The 24,241-nt window shown below is 47.8% G+C and overlaps 1 protein-coding gene and 1 long non-coding RNA gene across 2 annotated transcripts; both read right to left on the minus strand.

Annotated features, from left to right (window-relative positions):
* Nucleotides 1-12: 12 nt before the first annotated feature.
* On the minus strand, nt 13-2,930 carry LOC309648460. The gene is made up of 2 exons (XR_014256671.1): nt 2,759-2,930; nt 13-530 (listed from the first exon to the last, which is right to left on the minus strand). It is a non-coding gene; the product is annotated as an uncharacterized lncRNA (long non-coding RNA).
* A 17,989-nt stretch (nt 2,931-20,919) lies between these two features.
* On the minus strand, nt 20,920-23,544 carry MT4 (metallothionein 4). The gene is made up of 3 exons (XM_082437027.1): nt 23,445-23,544; nt 21,706-21,771; nt 20,920-21,178 (listed from the first exon to the last, which is right to left on the minus strand). Exons 1-3 carry the CDS (start codon nt 23,473-23,475, stop codon nt 21,087-21,089), a joined length of 189 nt encoding a protein of 62 aa, XP_082293153.1. The 5' UTR covers nt 23,476-23,544; the 3' UTR covers nt 20,920-21,086.
* Between the last annotated feature and the right edge of the window lie 697 nt (nt 23,545-24,241).

Genomic DNA, 24,241 nt, shown 5'->3' on the forward strand with positions numbered 1-24,241 from the left:
AAGAGATTGGAGTTTATTTATTTATTTATTTATGTTTGGCTGTGTTGGGTCTTCGTTTCTGTGCGAGGGCTTTCTCTAGTTGCAGCAAGCAGGGGCCACTCTTCATCGCGGTGCACGGGCCTCTCACTATTGCGGCCTCTCTTGTTGCGGAGCACAAGCTCCAGACGCGCAGACTCAATAGTTGTGGCTCACGGGTCTAGTTGCTCCGCGGCATGTGGGATCTTCCCAGACCAGGGCTCGAACCCGTGTCCCCTGCATTGGCAGGCAGATTCTCAACCACTGCGCCACCAGGGAAGCCCAAAATTAAGGATCTTAAGGTGAGATCATCCTGGATTATCCAGATAGGCCCTAAATCCAGTGATGAGCATCCTTAGAAGATGCACAGAGAATAGAAGAGGAGGAGGCGACGTGACCACAGAGGCAGAGATTGAAGTGATGTGGCCGGCAGCCACAGAAGCTGGACACAGAGCAGTTCATGTCCTTTGCTAATAAGTCTGTGTCCTCACTCAGCAAATCAAGACACTTAGTCCCTAGGAAACAGAGGAACAAAGGACAGCATTAGACAACTGGTCAAGGGTTAAGGAAGCAGGAGAAAGGATTGCTAATGGCATTTCAGACAGGGCAGTCACATGGCGACCCCCATGGGGAAGCCTCACTTTTCCTGCTTGTAGTGCAAGCACCTTTCACATGGTTGTATTGGGCTTCACAGGGGCAAGGCTCATCTAGAGACAGTGAAAAAAAAAAATTATCCCAGGACTCCTGCAATAAAATATTTGAAAGGTGAAGGTGGGAGAGGTTAGCATCTGGCATTTGGTTGGAACACCTATTGGCTTCCCAAGAATGGAAGTTCCTCCACAAGCCCTCCCAAAGGGATCTTATCACCTCTCACACCCAATTTCCACTTTTTTTTTTAATATAAATTTATTTATTTATTATTTATTTTTGTCTGAGTTGGGTCTTCGTTGCGCGCAGGCTTTCTCTAGTTGCAGCGAGCGGGGTTTACTCTTCGTTGCGGTGCGTGGGCTTCTCATTGCAGTGTCTTCTCTTGTTGCGGAGCATAGGCTCTAGGCTTGCGGGCTTCAGTAGTTGTGGCGTGTGGGCTTCAGTAGTCGTGGCTCACGGGCTCTAGAGCGCAGGCTCAGTAGTGGTGCACGGGCTTAGTTGCTCCGTGGCATGTGGGATCTTCCCGGACCAGGGCTCGAACCCGTGTCCCCAGCATTGGCAGGCGGATTCTTAACCACTGCACCACCAGGGAAGTCCCAATTTCCACTTTTTTAAAAGAGATACTGAGATAGGCTGGGACCTGGGACTCTCTACCAGAGTGCTTGCGCTTGAACCTGGACAAACGTCTCTTCATTTACAAAGAAACTATAAGAGGGACTTCCCTGGCTGTCCAGTGGTTAAGACTCTGCGCTTCCAGTGCAGGAGGCACAGGATGGATCCCTGGTCGGGGAACTAAGACCCTACATGCCGCACAGCGTGGCCAAAAAATTTAAAAAAGAAAAGAAAGAAACCGTGAGACGAAAAATAACCACGCATGCGCAGTCGGGGCAATTGGGAACAGCAGGATACTTTAAAAGGGCCACAAACCAACTGCCATTTCTTAAGTGCCGAGAGTAAAATCAGGGTACTGCGCATGATCTCTGCACACAGCACCACCGTGGGAGTGGGCAGACCACCTAAGCCACCCCTCCGGCCCAACCCACCAAACGGCCCCTACCCTCACCCCATTTAAGGAACGAGCCCACCCTCCTTGGAGAGCGAGCAAGGGCACCTGTTTCTCGTTTTCACTCCCTTGTGCTGCAGCACCAGCCCCAGTAAAAGCTTGCCTGAATTTCTCATCTGGCCTCTTATCAATTTCTCTTGATTAAAGAGTCAATACCTGTGTAGGATTTGCAGCCCTCCCTCTTTGGAGGTGGTCCCAAGGCTGCTTCCCAAGGAAGGCGGGTCTGGTGAGTCCCCAGGCTTTGGTTATGCTGAGCGGGGGAGACTGAGACTCACTAAGAGAGAGTGGACCTTTCTCCGAATCTCCCCCATGCAAAGCTGAGCCTCTTCTAAATCTGAGCTGGACAAAGCAGTTTAAAATTTTGGTTGGAAACTCCCCACCCTGAAAATATTAGCTTCCAAGTGGCCTCCAATAAGGGGTTGAGCTAGCTTTCTCCAGGCTTTTGCAAGTTTGCTATGTGTTGCCCCACAAGTCTTAAGTTTCAGTAAAGTTGAAGGAAGGGAAAAAGGGAAGAAAGAAGAGTCCAAAGAGGAGACGATATAATCTTATATCCCAAGGTATTTAACGTGAAGCCCGGGTTGGTTCTCAACAGTGGCTTCATGCAATTTCAGATCGCAGAGCTCACCATCTCTAGCACTGCTGTTTATTTCTTGCTTGTTTGTTTTTGTTTTGCCTGAGGACACTCCAGCCTCAGACTTGTCTGGCCTAGGCTCTAGCCTTGACCCCACTCAAGGCCTCACTATCTCGCACTTTCAGTGCCAGGTGAGATGTGTATCCCAACACACTCGGCCAAAGCTGCCTCCCCGCCATTTCCCCTCGGGCCTCTCAGATTTCCTCGGGATTGAGGCTTGAGCTGGGAGAACAATCTCCTCCCCCCACCCACCGTGATGGGTAATTTTATGTGTCAACCTGACCAGGCTCAGGGATGCCCAGATAGCTGATTAAACATTACTTCTGAGCACGTCTGTGAGGATATTTCCAAAAGAGATTAGCACTTGAATCAGAAGACTGAGTAAAGAAGATCACCCTTACCATTGTGCGTGGACATCATCCAATCTGCTGAGGGTCCAAGTAGAACAAAAAGGCAGAGGAAGGGTGAATTCGCTCTCTGCCTGAGCTGAGACATCCATCTTCTCCTGCCCTCGGACTCCTGGCTTTCCTGCCTTTGGACTTGGACTGGGATTTACACCATTGGCTCCTCCGTTCCCAGGCTTCCAGACTCGGATTCAATTACACCACCAGCTTTCCTGGGTCTCCAGCTTTCAGGCGACAGACTGTGGGACTTCTCAGCCTCCATAATGATGTAAGTCAATTCCTAACATCTCTCTCTCTCTGTGTATATGTATATCTCCCACTGTTCTGTTTCTCTATATCACCCCACACCCAAGGGTGGCCAGGGTATTGAGAGATCTGAAAACCACAACATCCTTTGGAAACACCCTCCCCCCAATTCTTCACATGGCCAGGCCCCTCATCCTTCAGTTCTCAGCTTCTGTGACCTCGGAAGAGCATTTCATGTAGATGTGTCACTCCAGAGGGCTCCCCATCACCCCCACCCTTATTTCCCTCTGACCCCTTGTTAATTCTCACAATGTAGACTTATTCTATGCTCCCTCTGCCAGTGATGAGCTCCTTCCCCAGATATCCACATGGCTCATTCCCTTCTTTCTTTATTCTAAACTGTTCCTCAAATCTTGCTGTCTCCATGAAGCCCACCGTGATCACCCTGTTTAAAATTGCAACACATACCTCAAACCCACAGGACTCCTGATCCCCCATACTTTGCTCTATCTTTTCTTTTTTCATAGCATTTAACACCTTCTAATGAAGTAAATTACTTATTTGTAAAGCTTATGTGCTGTCTCCCCCTGCTAGAATTTAAGCACCGTGATCCGATAAGGAATCATTTCTTTTGTTCACTGACATATGAAGTGCCTGGAACAGTGTCCTGTACATGGGAGACATTCAGGAGATGTTTATTGAATGAATGAATGAATGAATGGCTCTGAAGTCAAGTTGTTGCCTTTTTTAAAAAATTTTATTTATTTTATTTTTGGCTGCGTTGGGTCTTTGTTGCTACGCACGGGCTTTTCTCTGGTTGTGGCGAGCAGGGGCTACTCTTTGTTGAGGTGCGCGGGCTTCTCTTGTTGTGGAGCACGGGCTCTTGGCGTGTGGGCTTCTGTAGTTGTGGCATGCGGGCTCAGTAGTTGTGGCGCACGGGCTTAGTTGTTCCGCGGCATGTGGGATCTTCCCGGGCCAGGGATCAAACCTGTGTCCCCTGCATTGGCAGGAGGATTCTTAACCACTGTGCCACCAGGGAAGCCCCAAGTTGTTGCCTTTGTTACCGACCAGGATTATTGGCCTCCTTAATCAATAGAAATTGGTAAGAGGCCAGACAAGAAATTCAGGCAAGGCTTTTATTTTTATATTTATTTTTTAATATTTATTTATTTGGTTGCACCGTGTCTTAGTTGTGGCTCGAGGGCTCCTTAGTTGTGGCATGAGAACTCATAGTTGCGGCATGCATGTGGGATCTAGTTCCCTGACCAGGGATCGAACCTCTGCCCCCTGCATTGGGAGCACGGAGTCTTATCCACTGCGCCACCAGGGAAGTCCCCAGGCAAGGCTTTACTGGGGCTCCTGCTGCAGCAGGAGGGGGGTTCCCTTGCTCGCTCCCTGAAGGGGGGTGAGCTGGTTCCTTATATGGGGTGAGGGTAGGGGTGGGTCCGGGGGTCGGCCCAAGGGGTGGCTTAGGTGGTCTGCCCACCCCTTTGCCGGTGCTGTGTGGGTTTTTGGTCTTTTTGTATCTTGTTCATAATTTGCCCCAACTGTGCATGCATGCAGTTATTTTTAGTCCCCTACAGTTTCTTTGTATTTTGTTGCTCAAGGAGAGGTTTGTTCAGGTGCAAGCACTGCAGCAAAAGGTCCCAGGTCCCAGCCTGTCTCACGTTCACAGTCTGACTTTGCCACTTACTAGTAATGTGACAAGTTACTAGCAAGTTGCTAACATTTCTGTGTCTTGGAGTGCTCGAGGGTAAAATGGGAACAGGTTTGTCAGGGCCTTAAATCGGATGGCACTTGCAAAGCTCTCAGAGCACGGCCCTAACCATGTTGGCTCTTACCAACCATGCAAATAAGTCTGAGACTCAGGAGGTCAGGGGAGGACTCTGCAGGAGCCTGGGATCCCTACAGCTCCTACCTGACACCCAGCTTCAGTGTTGGCCTCAGTTCTGTGCTTCTTGAATTGCAACCGCCTCTGATTAACATGGGTTCCAGGTGTCGGCTTGGACCAGCTGGGTCACAAACATCAATCCTCACCCTGGGCCCTGCACCCAATCCCAGTGCTTCCTGGGAGAAGGGAGCTCATGGAGATGCTTATCTTTTTAATTAGATTGGGGCCAGGAGGCAGGATCAGGTAGGTTGAGGGGTGGAGATCATTCAGGGTCACACCAACTAATGGATGGAAAATCCTCAGGTGATCTCAGAAAAAAGCAAGGAGTCCAGCAAGTCCCACCCCTGGCTGAAACTGGTTCAGTGCAGGATTAAGACTGTTGGCATTGTTCTTAAAAAGACTTTCCCAATTTATTATCCTGGGACTGAAAATTGGGCAGTAGTTTAGAAGCCTGGGTAAACAGTAGTGTACCAAAAGAGTTTGCAAACTTGCTTATCTGCAAATAAAGTCATTTCTTGGAGAGATCTGGAGACTTATTAGTAGAATGATTGTTGAATGAGCAATGTTATTCACAGGAGCAGCTGAAGCAGGGGAAGAGGCACTGGTCTAAGAGCCCCATGGTTCCTAGTTCCAGCTCTTCCAATAACTAGCTTTCTGAACTCACGGAAGTGTCTCTTCAGTTTTCACATAGGTTGACCAGATGACTGCTAGTGGCTAACATGGATAACGTCCACCACTTGCTGGGTGCTTACTATGCATATTGAGGCACCATATTGAGCACCATGTGGAGCTAAACACTCCACATATTATATCACTGACTCTTTCCAATAACCCTATGGTAGGCATTGTTAACCCATTTTGTAGATGAGGAAACTGAGGCTGGGGAGAGTAAGTGATTTGCCCTGGAGGCAGAGCCAGGACTTGAATCTAAGCACAGTGCTATTCAGCCTGCCCTGATAGCTTTAATTCAATTTGCCATGAGTTCCAGTTTTTAAGCGCCTATTATGTGCCAGGCTTCTGAATAGCCAACTACATTTTTTTTTTTTTTTTTTTTTTGCCAACTACGTTTTGATATCCCAAGCAAACTTTGTGGAATTGCAGAATCTTCAGGTCTGCAACAAAGAAAGTCATCCTGCCTCTTTACCCACAAGGCAGGTCTGAGGCCCCTGAAAATGCCCCATATAGGCCCTCCATGATGTGCAGTGCCCTGAGTCAACCCAGCCTGACCAACGATACAAGTGGTTTTCCACACCTGAGAGCGGCAGGAGGCCATCAAAGCCCTGACTTAGACCTCCCAGTAGAGATGGACTCTCCACTCTAAGCCAACCCTAGCCTGGACCAGGTCCCACCCCTACAATGTCAGGGGCCCAGTTCTCATCTGCAGGGGACCACATCTCTGAGCCTGGGGCAGTCGTGAGCTGCAATAACTAGGTTCTGGGGACCCAATTCTAGCCTTTTGTGACATTAGCTTCCCAATTGCCACCAGATTATTGATGCACCTGGGGTCTTACCTTTGATTTGGCAAAGTGCCCTTCCCCTCCCTGTCTTATCCTTGCCCCACTCACCTCAGGGTTTGAGCAGTGGTTGAGACTCCTCCCAATAACCCATGCCTTGGGTACCATCTGCCTTATTTTAACAGATGAGGAGACCCAGTGACAGCAAGGGTCTTTTCCAAAGTCACACAGCAAGGATGTAGTGAAGCCAGAACTTGAACCCCATTTCTTGACTCCAAGTCTAATTCCAGTGGTCCAGCTCTCCAAAGTGAGATGAATTTATAAAACAACCTGGACACATATAAACACAAGGTTATTCCCCTTTCAGTTCTCCATCAGTCTTCCTCATTACCTCAAGGAGACGCAATTTAGTGCTAGGATGTCTTCAGTGCTTGTCCCACACTTGCCCTGTTCCTCTTTTTAACAGAGAGAGAGGTTAAGGAGTCAGGGAAGGGATGCGGAGGGAGCCTCAGCCTGCTACAGAACCTGGCTAGAAATGGCGTAACTTTGCTTCATTTCTTCTCTGTCTCCATGGTTGCCCCCTGTTTATGGCACACGATGCAATTTCTCCTCTACAATAGCGATACAAGATTTCCTTTTCAGATAAATTTAAGTATAATAACAGACCAGGTGATATGTGATGTCTAAAATAGTGCAGGTGGTTCTCAAAGGACTTCAGTTGGGGAAATACTGCCCTACACCAGGCTGACCCCCTGAGTGCTCAAAGCCAGCCCGGCTGCTGGTTCTGTCTCTTCTCCCCTCCTGCGTCCTCCCTAGCTGAGCATCGGCACCTTTGTGTGGGGTCTAAACGCCACAAGGAAAGTCTGCGCTTCTCTTTGGTTGTTGATGGGATGGGGGTGTTGGAGGAAGGAGGTGAGGAAGGTCTGTCTCCACGCTTTCAGGTTTCGTAAGGTGGCCAGGATGACCCCAGCATATGTGCCAATATCTTGGTGCTCAGTGTGTACGCCTGGCTCTACGGATTGTAACTCGGAGTGTTCCCTAGAGGCTGAACCTCCTCAGTAGAGTAGGGACAGAGGGGGCCTGCCATCCCCTCTCGGTGGGGGGCCTGGGGGAGTAGTTATTAAACCCCGAGAGAGTGAGAGGCTCAGGCTGAGCTGATTTTGAGGCTTGGTGGGTTGGGATTCAAGGGCCACCCTGTCGCGGAAGTTCTTGTTCGGGGCTGGGGCTGCTCCTCTGTGGCTCAGAGGGAAGGCGCTATGATGGGGGAAGGGTCCTCTTTAGCCGGGGCTCCTGAACTGCAGGGGCTGCTCTTGGGTGTCTGCTGGGCTCCCGTAGCAGAAGCACAAGGGGGTTTCTGCACTGCCCACATAACCCAGACCACCCTGACGCCACTTCCCGAATCTTCGAACTGCCATGAGTGAAGACTGCAGTTCTTAAGAGCGACTGGCTTTGGTGTCAGACAGACCTGAGTTTGAATCTCCCTAGTTCCCCTCAGCTATTCAATGGGGATAATTAATACTCCTTACCTCTTGGGTTATGGTGAGCATTAAATGAGATTTTTAAAAACTTTTTATTAAAGTATAGTTGATTTGCAATGTTGTTTTAATTTCTGCTGTACAGCAAAGTGACTCAGTTATACATATATATATTCTTTTTCATATTCTTTTCCATTATGGTTTATCACAGGATACTGAATATTGTTCCCTGTGCTATACAGTAAGACCTTGTGGTTTGTCTATCCTGTATGTAATAGTTTGCCTCTGCTAATCTCAAACTCCCAATCCTTCTCTCCCTTACCCTCCTCCCCCTTGGCAACCACAAGTCTGTTCTCTATATTTGTGAGTGTGTTTTTGTTTTGTAGATATGTTCATTTGTGTTGTATTTTAGATTCCACATATAAGTGATATGGTATTTGTATTTCTCTTTCTGACTTTGCTTAGTATGATAATCTCTAGGTCCATACATGTTGCTGCAAATGGCATTATTTCATTCTTTTTAATGGCTGAGTAATATCCCATTGTATGTATGTATGTGTATATATATATGTATATATATATATATATATATACCACATCTGTTTTATCCATTTATCTGTTGATGGACATTTAGGATGTTTCCATGTCTTGGCTACTGTAAATAGTGCTGCTATGAACATAGGTGTGCAAGTATCTTTTTGAATTATGGTTTTGACTGGGTATATGCCCAGGAGTGGGGTGGCTGGATCATATGGCAACTCTGTTTCTAGTTTTTTGAGGAACCTCCATACTGTTTTCCATAGTGGCTGCACCAATTTACATTTCCACCAACGGTGTAAGAGGGTTTCCCATTCTCCACACCCTCTCCAGCACATTAAGTGAGGTTCTTCAAGCTGATTGCCTAACACATAATATGTGCTCAATAAACAGTGCTCAGTGAACACTTCCCTGTTCAGAAAGCTTCTAGGATCTGGAACTTGCAAATGATGGATGCCGGTTCCCCTTAGCCTACTTTTCCAATCTCTTCATTGTCTGGCCCCCACCTCCCCTGGCAACCAAATGTAATCCATGCTAACCCAGAAATATGCCCCAAGCTCTCCTGCCTCCATGCTTCTGCTTATGCTGTTGCCTCTTTTTGGAATTTCCTGCCCACAATTTCTACCTGTTTAAAATCCTTCGAGGCCACCTCCTTCAGGAAGTCTTCAGTCTTGCCTACAGCCAGATGTAATTGCCCTCTTTGGAACTTCTATGGGGGTTTGTCTAGATACTTTCCACCCTGTAGGAGAGGGACAAGTTAGTCTGACAGTCTCCCTAGCCGACTCTGAGGTCCCAGAAGGCCGAGGCTGAAAGAGGCGATTCCTTCCTCTCTTCTTGATTCTGTGCTTAGCAAAGCTCCCTGCACACCTGAAATGTCCTTTGATTGTTTTTTTTTTAAATTTATTTTATTTATTTATTTTTGGCTGCTTTGGGTCTTCATTGCTGCACGCAGGCTTTCTCTAGTTGCGGCGAGCGGGGACTCCTCTTTGTTGCGGTGCGCAGGCTTCTCATTGCGTTGGATTCTCTTGTTGTGGAGCACGGGCTGTAGGCCCGCGGGCTTCAGTAGTTGTGGCACGTGGGCTCTAGAGCTCTGGCTCAGTTGTGGCGCACGGGCTTAGTTGCTCCACGGCATGTGGGATCTTCCCAGACGAGGGCTCGAACCCGTGTCCCCTGCATTGGCAGGCCGATTCTTAACCACTGTGCCACCAGGGAAGCCCTGTCCTTTGATTGTTGAGTGAATGAATCAATGTGAGAACCAAGAGAGCCCGACTTTGGGCTCAGTTTTTGTGGGACATTGTTGAAGACTGGGTCAGGGAAAGACTCAGGTGGAATTAAATATGTATTCATGAAGTTATCCTATGGTCCCCAGCATCCTGCTTTGCCTAGTGAGTCATGTGGTGGTGAATTCTTTCATTTCATACCACAAATATTTATTGAGCCCTGTCTTAATGTAGACATTGTGCTAGGAACAGCAGACACAAAGGTGAGTAGGACAGTGTCCGTCTTCTCCGAGAACCCACCGTGTGGGTAAAGAGCCGTTTAATAAAAAGTCAACACACGGTTAGATGAGCACTGTGTAGAGTAGTAGCACCTATGCCTTTTTACATAAACCAATCTCCCCTCTCTTCCTTCCTTATTGGACCCCCTCCACCTCCCGCCCTAGTCTGGGGACAAGTGGCATCGCCTAATCCAAGGAATGACCCCGGGGACATTCTATTTCACATCTCATCTTACTTCAGTGTTTCTCAGCTGTGGACGATTTTGCCTCCCAGGGGACATTTGGCAATGTCCAGAAACATTTTTGGTGGTCACAACCTATTGGGTGGGGAGAGGCAGCTATTCCTCCGGCATCTAATGGGTAGAGGCCAGGGATGCTGCCAAAGATCCTACAACGCATAGGATAACCTCCCAAAACAAAGGATTGCCTGGCTCCAAATGTCAGTAGTGCTGAGGCTGAGAAACCCTGCTTTACGTTGTTTACCCTATAAAACTGTGAGATGAGTTTTAGCAGCTCAAACATGTAGGGAAGGGAGCCAGGGGAATCAGAAAGCCTGCTTTCCAACCCCTGCCTTATCACAAACTTGCATTGGACCTCTGGTTCATCCTCCATCAAATGCGGATAGTCAGGGCTAAGCCCTGCCTCCCTGATGAAGATATTTGGGGGCTGAAACATGCGAAAGCAATTGAGTGCACCTGCCAGGGAAGGTGGACAATGAGGCTGGGCTTGGAGGGGGTGGGAGGCCTCCATCTAGCTAATGTCTATTGCAGTCACTTGGCCCAAATTTTCTAAGACAGTTTCAATTTCAAATACACTGCCCTTCCCCTGTCTTCAAAAATAAATTGTACAAATCAGGCCATCTGTGCCTCAGATTAAAAGACACCTGGATCTAGCTCCCCTTCCCTTCTTTTCCCTTTTTTGTTTATTGTAGAAATTTTTCAAAAATTAAAAAAATACATATGTAATCCTTTCAAATATAAAAATAGAAGCCTAATAAACACTGCTTTATAAATGACTTTTCCCTTGCTTATCTGTAGATTATGAACATCTGTCCATGAAAGTAGTTTGACTTCTACAGTTTTATTTTAGTAGATTCGTTCCACAATCTATTTAACCAATCCCCAACTTTGAAACATTTTTGTTGTTTCCAAATCTTCACTATTATACTCCCTGCTGTGATAAACATCTTGGTATCTTTTGTGTGTGTCCATCCATAATTTTTTCATTAGGACACAACATGCCTTGAAGTAGAATTTCTGGCTCAAAGTACACATATTTTTTTCTTTTTCAAACAGTATTTATTTTTAAAAATGCTACTTCAGTAAATTTTGGAAAATTTAGAAAAATAGAAGGAAAAGTAAAGAATTATCTTTATCTACCATCTGAACACAACCACTGTTGACATTTTAGTATATTTCATGTCCATATTTTGTATGGCTTCTTTTTTCAAAAAAAATTCCTGTGTAATGAATTTGTAGCCTAATATTTATTTAAGATTGTTACCATAATCATTTCCTGTGTTTTTGCATTTTTTCATGGTTGTTTCATATCCTGTTGTGTGCACAGACCATGGCTTACTTGAGCAGCTTTGTGGACTTAAAGTTATTTCCAGTTGTTCACAATTGTAAATAGTGAAAATGAACCTTTTTGTGAGTGAGTGAGGCTTTTTTTTTTTTTTCCCCTGAATTTGTGGTGAACTCCTTAGAATAGATTTCCAGAAGTGAAACTACTGGGACAAATGGGAATGATTTTAGTCTTTGACGTACATTGCCAAATTATTTTAAAAGCCTTATGCCCTGTGAATCTGGGTGGTTTGCACCTTGTTAAGGCCTTTTCCACCTAAGGCCTAATCGGCCCTTGGAGAACTTGGCCCGATTTATCCTCCGGCGGCGGTGTCTGAGAGTTCTAGTACCTTTCTGGGATCTTTTGGGCTCCAAACCCAGCCAGACTGAGGTGGGAACAGATCCTCAAACACGCCTCCCCGCTCCCACCCCCAGCTACAATTCCCTGGGACTCAGGGATTACCCAGGCTGCACTTGCCCCTGGGTCTGGAGCGCCCCCTGTAGTCCACGTGAGGAACTTCCCTCCCTGCCCTGGGACCTGGGCTCCATTACTTTCCCACCAAACCCTCTTCTGGTCTCCATCCAAGTTGGAGTGTGGCCTGAGCAGGTGCAGCGTCTGTCACAGCCTCTCTGAGGTCTCCATTGTCCCTTAGGCAACACAGGAGCCCAATCCATGATGTGTCAGCCTGCTGACACAGTGCTTTCCTCCTCCACATGGCTCTGCCATGAGAAAGCTCTTCTTTTTCTTGACCTAAAATCGCTTTCCTTGGTGGTTTCCTTGCACTGCTCAAGTGTTACCCATTCAGGCCCACGTGTAACCAGTCTGCTCCCTTTTCACTTTGGCCTTTTCCCCAGCTCATTTTCCCTTATGGTCTTCAAGCTTCCCTCTCAGCTGGTCCTGCCTGAGTGAGGGAAAATGTCCTTAACTTCTCTGAGTCTAGTTTCTTCACCTGTAGAATGAAGATAATAATCCCTATCCTGCAGGGTTGTTGCAGACATTCAAATAATACCAATAAAAAGCCGAGCCCAGAAGTTTGGTTCAAGATAGAAGGCTGAGCATGTGCGTTTACCTCTCTCCTTCCTCCTGAAAATCCATGGAAAGAAACTAAAGAAAGACAGATAGAAAGAAAAACTCAGAACAGCAGAGAATTGGTGTGGGGGAGGATGACTTGGATCAATGAATCAGAGTTTAACATTTTTCTGGAATACCGGCAGGGGTTGAATCACATTTATGGGTAAATGGGAGCAGAGGAAGCCACAGCTGAGATCAAGAAGTAGAGAAGTCTACGGGGTAGGGGTGGGTATTTTGTTCCGTTTTAGCTGGGGAGTCAAACTGGGAGAGAAGAAGAGGAAGGAGGTGCAGAAACCAGGGTGGTGACTGATGGGAGAAGAGGCTGTAGTACTGCCACATGGCTTCCTTCACTTCTACTTGTTTGGGTACACCATTTTCCCCCAGGCTGAGACTGTGAGATATTCTCCAAAGAAATGAAGTAACCAGTCTAACAGGGGCCAAGCTCCTAGGTGAGGGACAGAAGAGGGCCCTTCTTGTTTTGACACTGAGGCACAGGCCAGAACTTCCTGCCAGCTGCCTACCTGGGCATGCTAGAACCAAGTCTGCCAGCCAACAAGTCTCACGCGCACCCACAGAGCCTGCTTTCAGCTCAAAGAAGCAGAAATAGCTCAAGAAACTATCAGAAAACTTAATAATAAAAGTAAAAAGCCTTTAACTCATCAGGGAGATTCAGGAAATGACTCCATTCAGGAAAAGTAAAACCTGGGTATTATGATAAACATTCAGAGAAGGAGTTCTTATATATTAAAAATATGATTGACAACATTTTTTTTTTTTTTTAGCTGTGTTGGGTCTTCGTTTCTGTGTGAGGGCTTTCTCTAGTTGCAGCGAGCGGGGGCCACTCTTCATCGCGGTGCGTGGGCCTCTCACTGTTGCGGCCTCTCTTGTTGCGGAGCACAGGCTCCAGACGCGCAGGCTCAGTAGTTGTGGCTCACGGGCCTAGTTGCTCCGCGGCCTGTGGGATCTTCCCAGACCAGGGCTCGAACCCGTGTCCCCTGCATTGGCAGGCAGATTCTCAACCACTGTGCCACCAGGGAAGCCCGATTGACAACATTTTTAAAGATCAATAAAAGTATTGAAAAAAGGCTGAGAAATATCTCAAAAACAGACTTACAGTGAGAAATAAAGGTCATGTTAGTGTTCATAGCAGCAACACTGAATGTTGGAAAACAATGGAGCAATACCTTCAAAAGGGCTAAGAGAAAATGATATTGAACTTAAAATGTGACATCCAGCCAAATTATCAATCAGGCATGAGAGAAAAATTAAGGTGTTTTCCAACATTTAGGGATTCTGAAAGTTTCCCCTAATTCATCCTTTTGGTAAAAGATTGCTTGAGGATGTACCCCAGCAAATAAAAGTGCAAGACAGAGGATGACAGGGTATCCAAGAAGCAGTGAATCCAACCCAGGAGAGCAATGTAAAGGGAACCCAGAATGACAGTCAGACAGACAATCAGGAAAGAAGGTAATGGATATTAGATCATTTAACAAATAGCAGGAGAGAAAATTCCTGGCAATTAGAAATGCCAGGAATAACAAAAGCCCTGTAAGAAAATGGTAGTCCAAATATGAAGCAAACTAAAAAGTATCCTGTATCCTGATTCTGAGCATGTCTCAGAAGAGAGTATCCTTCTTATCTCCTTTCTCCTTCAAGTAGCTCAATTTCAGTGACATCGAGTTACATATCCTTCTCTGTGGATCCATTCACCCTTAGTTCTCCAGTAAAGAGTATTTATTTATTCATAATATCATAAGAACGGTTTATTTCACATGTCATAATCAATCTACAGACAGAGCATGGAGGACTTAATCATACTTACACCGTGTATCAAATTGCTTTCAGCTGCACAGTGGCTTAGGCAAATGAGGTTATTTTCCCCTTGTTCCAAGAGGACCAGAAATGGTCGAACTTGCTGAAGGAGGCTACCAAGGACATCTAGTTTTTTCCATCTAGCTTCACTGTCCTATATTATTTAATTTTATAAAGAGTTAATGAAATTTTAATAAGAATTTTTATAAAAATAAAACTGTTCATAGTTCTAGAGTTCAATGTGTATCTGACAATTTATAAATATGTGTAGATATATAAATTTAAGAGTAATATGAAATGTTTAATATTACAAAATATTCCTCAGTTGTCTTGTGAAACTTCTACAAATAGCATAAACTCATGAATGTTCTGGAAACACAAGTTAGAACACAAGGAAAACTAAGAGAAATTCATGTGTCACACTAATGGGAAATGATACTTTATGACATGAGAATCTATTGCATTCATGCTTTTTGAGGAGAAAGATTTATGAGTTAATTTGTCCTTTCCGTCATTTCTTCCACTCAGACCCACCCTGCACTTCTTTTTTTTTTTTTTTAATTTATTTTTTTTTTGGCTGCGTTGGGTCCTTGTTGCTGCGCGCAGGCTTCTCCAGTTGCGGTGAACGAGGGCTACTCTTTGTTGAGGTGCGCGGGCCTCTCATTGCGGAGGCTTCTCTTTGTTTCAGAGCACAGGCTCTAGGCACGCAGGCTTCAGGTGTTGTGGCATGCGGGCTCAGTAGTTGTGGCTCGCGGGCTCTAGAGCACAGGCTCAGTAGTCGTGGCGCACGAGCGTAGTTGCTCCGCGGCATGGAGGATCTTCCTGGACCAGGGCTCGAACCCGTGTCCCCTGCATTGGCAGGCGGATTCCTAACCACTGCGCCACCAGGGAAGTCCCCATCCTGCACTTTGAAAGCAGTCTCCATCTCTGACATTGGCATTGGGACCATCCATAAACTCTCTTGGCATACAGATACTTTTTTAAAGTAGGCTTTATTTTTTAGAGCAATTTTAGGTTCAGAGCAAAATTGAAAGATAAGTATAGAGATTTGCCATGTGCTCTCTGCCCTCACACATGCATAGTCTCCCCCATTATCAACATCCCTCACCAGAGTGTGCATTTGCTACAACTGGTGAATTTGCATCAACACATCATAATCACCTGAAGGCCATAGTTTACATTAGGGTTCACTCTTGGTGTTGTACATTCTGTGGGTTTGGATAAGTGTTTAGTGACATACAGTCACCATCAGAGTATCATACAGAGTAGTTTCACTGCCTTAAAAATCCTCTGTGCTCTGCCTATTCATTCCTCCCTCCACCAACCCCTGGCAACCAGTGATCTTTTTAATGTCTCCATAGTTTTGCCTTTTCCAGAATGTCATCTAGTTGGAATTATACAGTATGTAGCCTTTTCGTATTGGCTTCTTTCACTTAGTGATATGCATTTATCTCCTCCATGTCTTTTCATGGCTTGATCGCTCATTTCTTTTTAGTGTTGAATAATATTCCATTCACACTGTGGGTGTCCCACAGTTTATCCATTCATCTACTGGAGGACATCTTGGTTACTTTTAGATTTTGGCAATTATGAATAAAGCAGCTATAAAACATTCATGCACTGGCTTTTGCGTGGACATAAGTTTTCAACTCTTTTGGGTAAATACAAAGGAGCACGATTGCTGGATTATATAAGAGTATGTTTAGTTTTGTAAAAACTGCCCAACTGTCTTCCAGAGTGGCTGTACCATTTTGTATCCCACCAGCAACAAATGAGAGTTCCTGTTGCTCCACGTCCTCGCCAGCATTTGGTGTTGTCAGTCTTCTGGATTTTGGCCATTCTAATGGGTGTGTAGTGGTATCTCCTTGTTGTTTTAATTTGCATTTCCCTGAAGACATATGATGTGGAGCATCTTTTCATATGCTTCTTTGGCGTCTGTATATCTTCTTTAGTGAGACATCTGTTAAGGTCTTTGACTCACTTTTTGTTGATTTGAGGACATAGGACAAGAGCTGGAGGAGTATTTTCTTAGGGAACAGTGTTAGACACAAGAGCAGACCAGGGTTTAGGGTTAATTGATCACACTGCACCAAACAAGTACTAGCTCGTGAGCGACAGAGGCCCCCATGTATTCTTTAATAAATTTGTGTTTTGAGTGTTTGGATATGTAGGCTCTCTGAAGCACAAGGCCCAGGACAGGGACCTCTTATGCCTGGGTGTGGGGCAGGATTACCTGCAGCCTTCTCTCGGCCCCATCCATCTAGCATAGGCATGAGCACGGCCTCTAAGTCATGCAGCCCTAAATTCAGGTCCCAGGTCTGCCCCTTACTAGCCTCATAACTCTGAGCAAACCATTGAATCTCTTGAGCCTCGGCTTCGTCATCTGTAAAGTGGGGTCATAACAGGATTCTTCTCCAGGGTTGTTAGCGGAGGCCTTCCCCCGAACACTTGCTGGGCTTGGGGCAAAAGCAGAGGTGGAGGATTAGCCTGTAGTTCATCCCTTCTCTTCCCACCCCTGCCTCCGTTCCACACTGTAAATACCAAAGTGCAAGTGCTCAGTCTCTATCCACACATCTCCCATCCTTGAATACAGCTGCCCCTTGGCCATCCCTCAGGCCTAGGAGTACACACACTGATGGCATGGTCTACCCTCAGGCAGGACCAACCTGGGGAGGAGGCCCACACACACAGACTCTGGAATTGGTCCCAGGTACCCAAAGCCTTGTCTAGTTGGTGGGATGGGGACAGTGGGGGAGGGACAGGTATGAGAGTTCCAGGTGGATGTGTCTCCTTGGACCCTCAGACTCCTCACCTGTGGGGAGGGGGGCCAGAGACAGACCCTCTAAGGCAAGGGGTCCATAGCAGGGCCCTGATTGTCCAGCTCTAAAGTGGTCCTGATGGTGCAGGGTCCATGAGATGATGTTTATAAACTGCTTAGCCCAGTGCTTGGCACTTGTTAAGTGTTCAGCACTCAGTGCTCAATAAATATTAGTTGTTGGTATTATTATTATTATTATTATTAAAGTGAGACTCTGAGGGCTGATTCTCCCCTCAAGGTGTGGTAGAAATAAAAGAGATTATTCAGGTGAAGCATTTGGGTGAGATGAGACGGCAGCCCTGTGCGCACCGGGGCTGAGGTTGCACAGAGAGTGGCCAGCCTGCTTGTTGGAGACACAGGGGACCTCTCTGCCCCCTGGAAGGTGTCATTACCAGCATCGTGTCCTTCCCAAGGGCCCCAGAGCTCTGCAGTCACAGAGAAGGACTTGGCAGGGGCCTTCTCAGAGATTCATAAACAGAAGCCTAAGAAAGGCTGTAGCCCTATGAATCCCTGTTTACGGAGCACCTACTATGTGCATAGACACTATGCTATGGTTTTTCCCTATGAGGGAGGGACACTTTGCAGATGTGGAAACTGAGCCTCAAGAGGTAAGTGACTTGGTCAAAGTCATGCAACCAGGGAGGGTAGAGCATCTGACTCCCAAGGCTGAGCCCTTTCCATTGCACTGTGATGCTGCATCTAAAGCACAATTCATGGACGGAGGGGGAAACCTTCCCAGGGAGGCCGCAAATGATTTCCAAACAGAGAGGATGACAGTATGGATTATGGAAGTGCCCAGTGCCAGGAAGCGCACAGTCAGTCCTGCTCCTTGTTTGGCCCACTGAGCCCAGCCCCACAGGGCACCCTTGGAGAAGGCTCCATTCTCACCCGCTCCTGCTTCTGGGTCACCTTGACCTAGGCCGGTGGTGGAGAAGGCTGCTCCTGGCCTCTTCTGGGTCCTGGTGTCAGGCCCTTGGCAGCATGAATGAACAACCTCCCAGAGCTTGAGTTTACCTTCTGCTCTGTTGAGGGTGGTGGTGTGGGTGAGTGTGGACTGCATCTCCGCCTCCTCACCAGGGCCAGCCTCAGGGACTTCAGCCTTGACCGCCTTCCATCCTGGAAGTTGTTTCTGCACTCTCAGGGCATGGCTTTGGAGTCTGTCAGACCTGGGTTCAGATCTCAGTTCTACAAAACTAGATGGGTGGCCTTGGGCAAGTCATTGAACCTCTGTGTGCCTTGGTTTCCTCATCTGTAAAATGGGGTTGATAACAGTACTGACCTTGTGGGGTCGTGTTGTGATAATCAAATGAAGTAATGCGTAGGCAGTGCTGGACCCAGTGCCTGGCAGGTCTTAAGTGCTCAGTATTTAATCTATTATTAGGCTACTTTATTCTTTTAAGTAACAGATCGCATGGACCTTAGATTCTTAATCAGGGTCTTCTGGGGGTTCCAGAGATGCCTTTGGGACAGCCTGTGAATCCCCTAAGATCATATGTAAGATTGACTGAGGTTGTTCATATGGGTATTTCTAGGGAGAGGAAGGTTTATTGCTGTCGGTGAATTTTTATGGGTGTTTATGACCCCTGCTCTGAGGGGTCCCAGGCACGATGCTAGGCTTGGCGGGTCGGAAAAAGACCAAAGGACGTAGTCACAGCCTCAGCTGCCTTGGGCAGCGCCACCATGGCAGAGATGTGTGTGGAGTTTTCTCTTTGTCTCCCATATTTTCTTTAACCCTTTTGTTTCATCTATTTTTTTCTTTTGTCACCTTATTTTTTGGTTGTTTAAGCTCTTAATTTTTTCCATCTACCTATTCTTTTCTCTTAAATGGAAAAATGGACCTGGCAGAGAGTTTACTATGTGAGAGAAAACACTTGCCAAGTTTCCAAGGTACATAGTGTGTGTTTCGGGGTGGGGGGGGGATGCTGTGTATCATTAGTGCTTGTGCAGCCACAGAATATCCCTGGGAGGTCACACCAGTAAGTGGTGACAGTTGTCTTGGGGAGGGGGGGACTGGGGCGCAAAGGTGGGAAGGAGTCTTACACCCTTTGTATCTTTTGTGTTTTGTACATTGTGTATGGAGACCTATTTAAAAATAGGTTTGGTTTTTTTGGGGGGCTTCCCTGATGGCACAGTGGTTAAGAATCTGCCTGTCAATGCAGGGGAAACGGGTTCGAGCCCTGGTCTGGGAAGATCCCACATGCCGCGGAGCAACTAAGCCCGTGTGCCACAACTACTGAGCCTGCGCTCTAAAGCCCGAGAGCCACAACTACTGAGCCCTCGTGCCACAACTACTGAAGCCCGCGCGCCTAGAGCCCGTGCTCCGCAACAAGAGAAGCCACTGCAATGAGAAGCCCACACACCACAACGAAGAGTAGCCCCCGCTCGCCACAACTAGAGAAAAGCCCGTGTGCAGCAATGAAGACCCAATGCAGCCAAAAATAAATAAATAAATAAATTTTAAAAATAAATAAAAATAGTTCTTTGTTAAAAATCAAGGATTCCTCCACACCGCCCATTCTTTGTGGGGCTGTTGTAGGGATTAAGTGAGGAACATGTGTGTGCAGCCCTCAGCACGGGGACTGGTGCATTTAAGTGTTGCAAAATGGCAGCACTAATTACCGTCAAACTTAATTGGAATCGTGCTGGTGGAATGAAAGCGCTGATACGTATGTCAGCAATCTGGGAGGATGGGGGAGATATAATAAAGACCTCCGTTTCTCTTTACATTGACTTCTCTGAGATGCTAGAATGTCAGTGTCCATGTCTGCCCAGTCACCCTGTGCCAAAGGTGAACCCAGATAACTGAGCCAGCTAATACCCTCACTGCCTTGGCGATGGGGATTTTCTTTAGATCTGCCCAGACCTCTTACCGGTTCTTGGCGAGTTCAGTGCTGAAGTCCCTTAAACAGTACCACTAGCACAAGGCATTCAGGGCCAACACTCTTCCAGGCAAACCTGGCTAAGACTGGGTTACCCCTGGACTTCCCTGGTGGTGCAGTGGTTAAGAATCTGCCAGCCGATGTAGGGAACACATGTTCAAGCCCTGGTCTGGGAAGATACCACGTGCCGCAAAGCAACTAAGCCCGTGTGCCCCAACTACTGAGCCTGCCCTGTAGACTGAAGCCCGTGTGCCTAGAGCCCGTGCTGAGAAGCCACCGCAATGAGAAGGCTGTGCACCACAACGTAGAGTAGCCCCCGCTCGCCGCAACTAGAGAAAGCCCGCGCGCAGCAACGAAGACCCACTGCAGCCAAAAAATAAATTAAAAATAAATAAATAAATTAAACCTTACTTAAAAAAAAAAAAAAAAAACATTAGGTTACCCCGAAAGTGGACCCTGTACAAGTAGTTTCTTTGCGTGGGGATCCCAGGAAGCCCTGGAAAGAGGATGGAGAAGTGAGGCAGAGAAAGAAGGAAGCCAATAAGGAGTATGTTAATGAGCAGGTTACCTCCGTGGGCTGTCGGAGTTCATTGCTGCTGAGGACTTCTGGAGGACCGTGTAGAACATGACTCAGATTTGTCCCCTTGTAAGGGTAAAGATGCTGATGTTATGAATTCACTAACTCCTGTTTGTCATCCGTTAAGGGCTGTTCCCAGGGGTGGCCTGCCCTTCCTGTGCATGCGTCAGGCAAGCTCGTGCTGCACGAGAAAACCCTCAGGCAGAGCGGTAGGATCTTGGGGTTAGCAGCCATCTGCAGAATGGGTACAGGCTGGTGCCTGCTGTATCTTCATGGAACCAGCCCTTCTTGGTCCTGCTGGGCTAGGGTAAAACATTGCTCTGAGCCACCAGACAACCACGAGTGAAAAACTTTATTGCTCCAAGCACTTTATATGAATGTCACCACCACCTGACTTGGGCAAATATATAAAAAGCACAACCTATTGTACAGTCATTCCAACTCTTCGACTAATGCACTGTACAGATGCTTCCCAGGCCTTGTCCCCAGCACGGTGGATGCATTTCAGGGGCAGCAGCTGCACTTGTCCGAGGCCCCTTTGCAGATGCAGCCCTGGGCACACTTGGTGCAGCCCGGTGGGCAGCAAGGACAGCAGCCTGGAAGGGGCAGGAGATGGAAAGATCAGCTTTGGGTCAACACTCTTATCTGACCACTTCCCCCTTCACCACTTAGAAGGAAGTAGAAAAATAAAAGCATGCTACACACAGGTTCCGATCCACATGAGCAAAAAACCTGGGACAGGAAGTGGTGGGATGTTAGAGCTGGAAGGGACCTCAGGGGTCACCCAGAGTCCATCAGAGGCCAGGGAGGGGAAGGGGTTGGCGCACCGCCATTGGACAGTGGCGGATCCAAGGGCTCATGACGCCAGGCCATTCCCTTCACTACTGGGCAGGCCGGAACCTCCCCTCAGCCCTCTTCTTATCCAAACCCCTGAAACACTGAGGATGTCCTCACCCCCAGGTCAGCTGCAGCCCGGGGGACTCAGCTTTCATTTCAGATCCCTCCCAAATCGGTAAAGGCATCCAGGACACCCTCAATCCCACCGTGGCTGGAGGGTTGAGGGTGGCAGAAACGGACTGCCAGCTCCCCGCCAGCAGTGCATGGCCCCGGTCACCAGACTCACTTTTTTGACATGTTTTACAGCTGCAGGTTGTGCATTTGCAGTTGTCTCCGCAGATGCAGATTCCTCCTAGGAGAAAGGACAGAGCCACAAACATGAGCATCGAGGTGGAGCGGGCACACAGGCGTGCTGCAGGCCGTCTTGGTGGCCGGGGGTCTGGGCTGCCCTTGGTCAGTGGATGGACAAGAGGTTGAAGACGCTGCTGAGAATCACCCCAGTGGTGAAGACCGTCCAGTGGTTCCCAGTCACAATCCCTGGGCAGAAACTGGGGGGACCACAGCAGAGTCCCTGGGGGTGCTTATTAAAATGCAGATTCCTAGGGCCAGCCTTTGAGATATTATTTTTTTTAAATTATTTATTTATTTATTTATTTATTTTTGGCTGTGTTGGGTCTTCGTTTCTGTGCGAGGGCTTTCTCTAGTTGCGGCGAGCGGGGGCCACTCTTCATCGCGGTGCACAGGCCTCTCACTGTCGTGGCCTCTCTTGTTGTGGAGCACAGGCTCCAGACACGCAGGCTCAGTAGTTGTGGCTCACGGGCCCAGTTGCTCCACGGCATGTGGGATCTTCCCGGACCAGGGCTCGAACCCGTGTCCCCTGCATTGGCAGGCAGATTCTCAACCACTGCGGCACCAGGGAAGCCCGAATCAGTATTTCTTAAAAAGCAACCCAGGGATTTCCCTGGCGGTCCAGTGGTTAAGACTCCTCGCTTCCACTGCAGGGGACATGGATTTGATCCCTGGTCAAGGAACTAAGATCCTATGTGCTGCGCAGTGCGGACAAAAAATAGAAAAAAAAAAAAAAAAAAAAAGCAACCCAGATGATTCTGATGTACGATCAGGTTTGAGAACCACTAAGTTAGGCCAAGCCCAAGGTCCCCTGGGGACTGTCGAAAACTTTAAGGTATCAGGCAGGATGGAAATCCTCACCTCCTCACCTTTTCAAGGTATCAGGCAAGATGGAAATCCTGAACGTGTAGGAGGAAGGTCAAATGATATAAACAAGCCCAAAGTGAGAGTCACAGCTACCACTTGTTTCCATATCATAAAACCATCTATATTTTAAAAAAAAAATCATCCCGCTTCTTGTTTTGAGTTTCAAGATGTTGGAAGCTTCTGTCTTTTTGGCAAATTTTGGGGACAGACATGTCCTGTTAGGAACCAGGGAGGCTTGTGAGACTTCTTGATGCCATTTCCAAAGGTCATAAAACCCAAGATGGCTCTGAACCCTGACCTCACTTCTCCTGGCCAACATGCTTCCATGGAATTAAGCAGTTTCAGACTTGGAGGTCCGCATATGCTTCTAATAACTCCCCTGACATCTGCAAATGCTTTATGATTTTAACCCTTTCACAGCAACCCTAGGAGGTGGGCAGCTGGGGATAAGTAACCCTATTTTTCAGATGAAGAAACTGAGGCTTGGAAATAATAAGTGTCAGGAGTGGATGGGAGCAATGGACCAGAAGCAGGTTGGTCTGGGCCAGAGCTCTTCCCCCGCCCCGGAGGCTGCTCCCAGAGGCTCGCCGCTAGGTCCCACCACAGTCATTCCTAAGTCAGGTTATTAATTCTAGCAAATCAAGCTGGTATCCAACAGAGAGCAGGAGCTGCCGCAGAGGTGGCCAGTCTGACACAAACCCCATTGGTGCTTCTAATTGGAAGAAGAGAAGCATTAATCACAGTCCTGCAGGCTCCCTGTGGGAAGCTGGCGAGAGGTCGCAGAATCCCAGGACGGGCATCCTTACTCACCAGACATGCAGGTGCATTCCCCAGGGTCCATGGTCCAGGTGTCTGAGAGGCTCCGGCGCTGTCACAGCTGGGGAAATGAGGCTGAGTGAGCAGTCGCCAGAGGCTTCTTATTTATGGCTGTGTGGGTGTAGACTTGGGCTCACCCCACCTCTCCCTGGGGCCAGACGCCCTGCACACAGCCCAGTCATGGGCTGGGTGTCGGCAGAGGAGGGCAGAGGAGAGGGCGAGCAGTACAGTCATTTAGGTGGCTTTTCACAAAGGGTGCAGGTGGCTGTACCCGCCACCTGCTGAGGTGTCAGGGAGCCAGGCTCAGGCTCAAATTGCAGTCACATCGTGCAGATTGGGAGCTACCTGTGTCTCCTCTCCAAGTCCTACACATACTATTATCTGCCATTTCTGTTCCCTCCTTCACAGGGGCTGCTCCTGTCCTGGCCCAGGGTCTCATCTGTCTCCCCTGGTTGACTATAAAAGCCCTTACCATGGGCAGGCGGGGGCCCCTATTCTGGGCTCTGGCTTTAGAAGGCCCCGCTGAGGCCCCCTCCTGGCCATGCCCCCAAAAGTCAGGGGCAGGTGCCCACTCAGAGCCTGTAACCTCTCTTTCTAGACCACATGTGGAGCGCCCTGGATGCTGGAATCTTCTGTCTTCCCAAGCCTGCTTGTTTCTAAGGATTTGCTCAGTCCTCTTCCCCAGGCTCCCAAGGACAGATGTGCAGCCAGTGTGTGTCCCTCTAGGCCTGAGGGGTGGCCGCGGGTGGCTGTTTGCTGGGGGTACAGACAGAGTTTGGATGTGTGGGCTG

This window comes from Balaenoptera physalus, assembly GCF_965194825.1.
Source record: "Balaenoptera physalus genome assembly, chromosome: 19".
Taxonomy (NCBI): domain Eukaryota; kingdom Metazoa; phylum Chordata; class Mammalia; order Artiodactyla; family Balaenopteridae; genus Balaenoptera; species Balaenoptera physalus.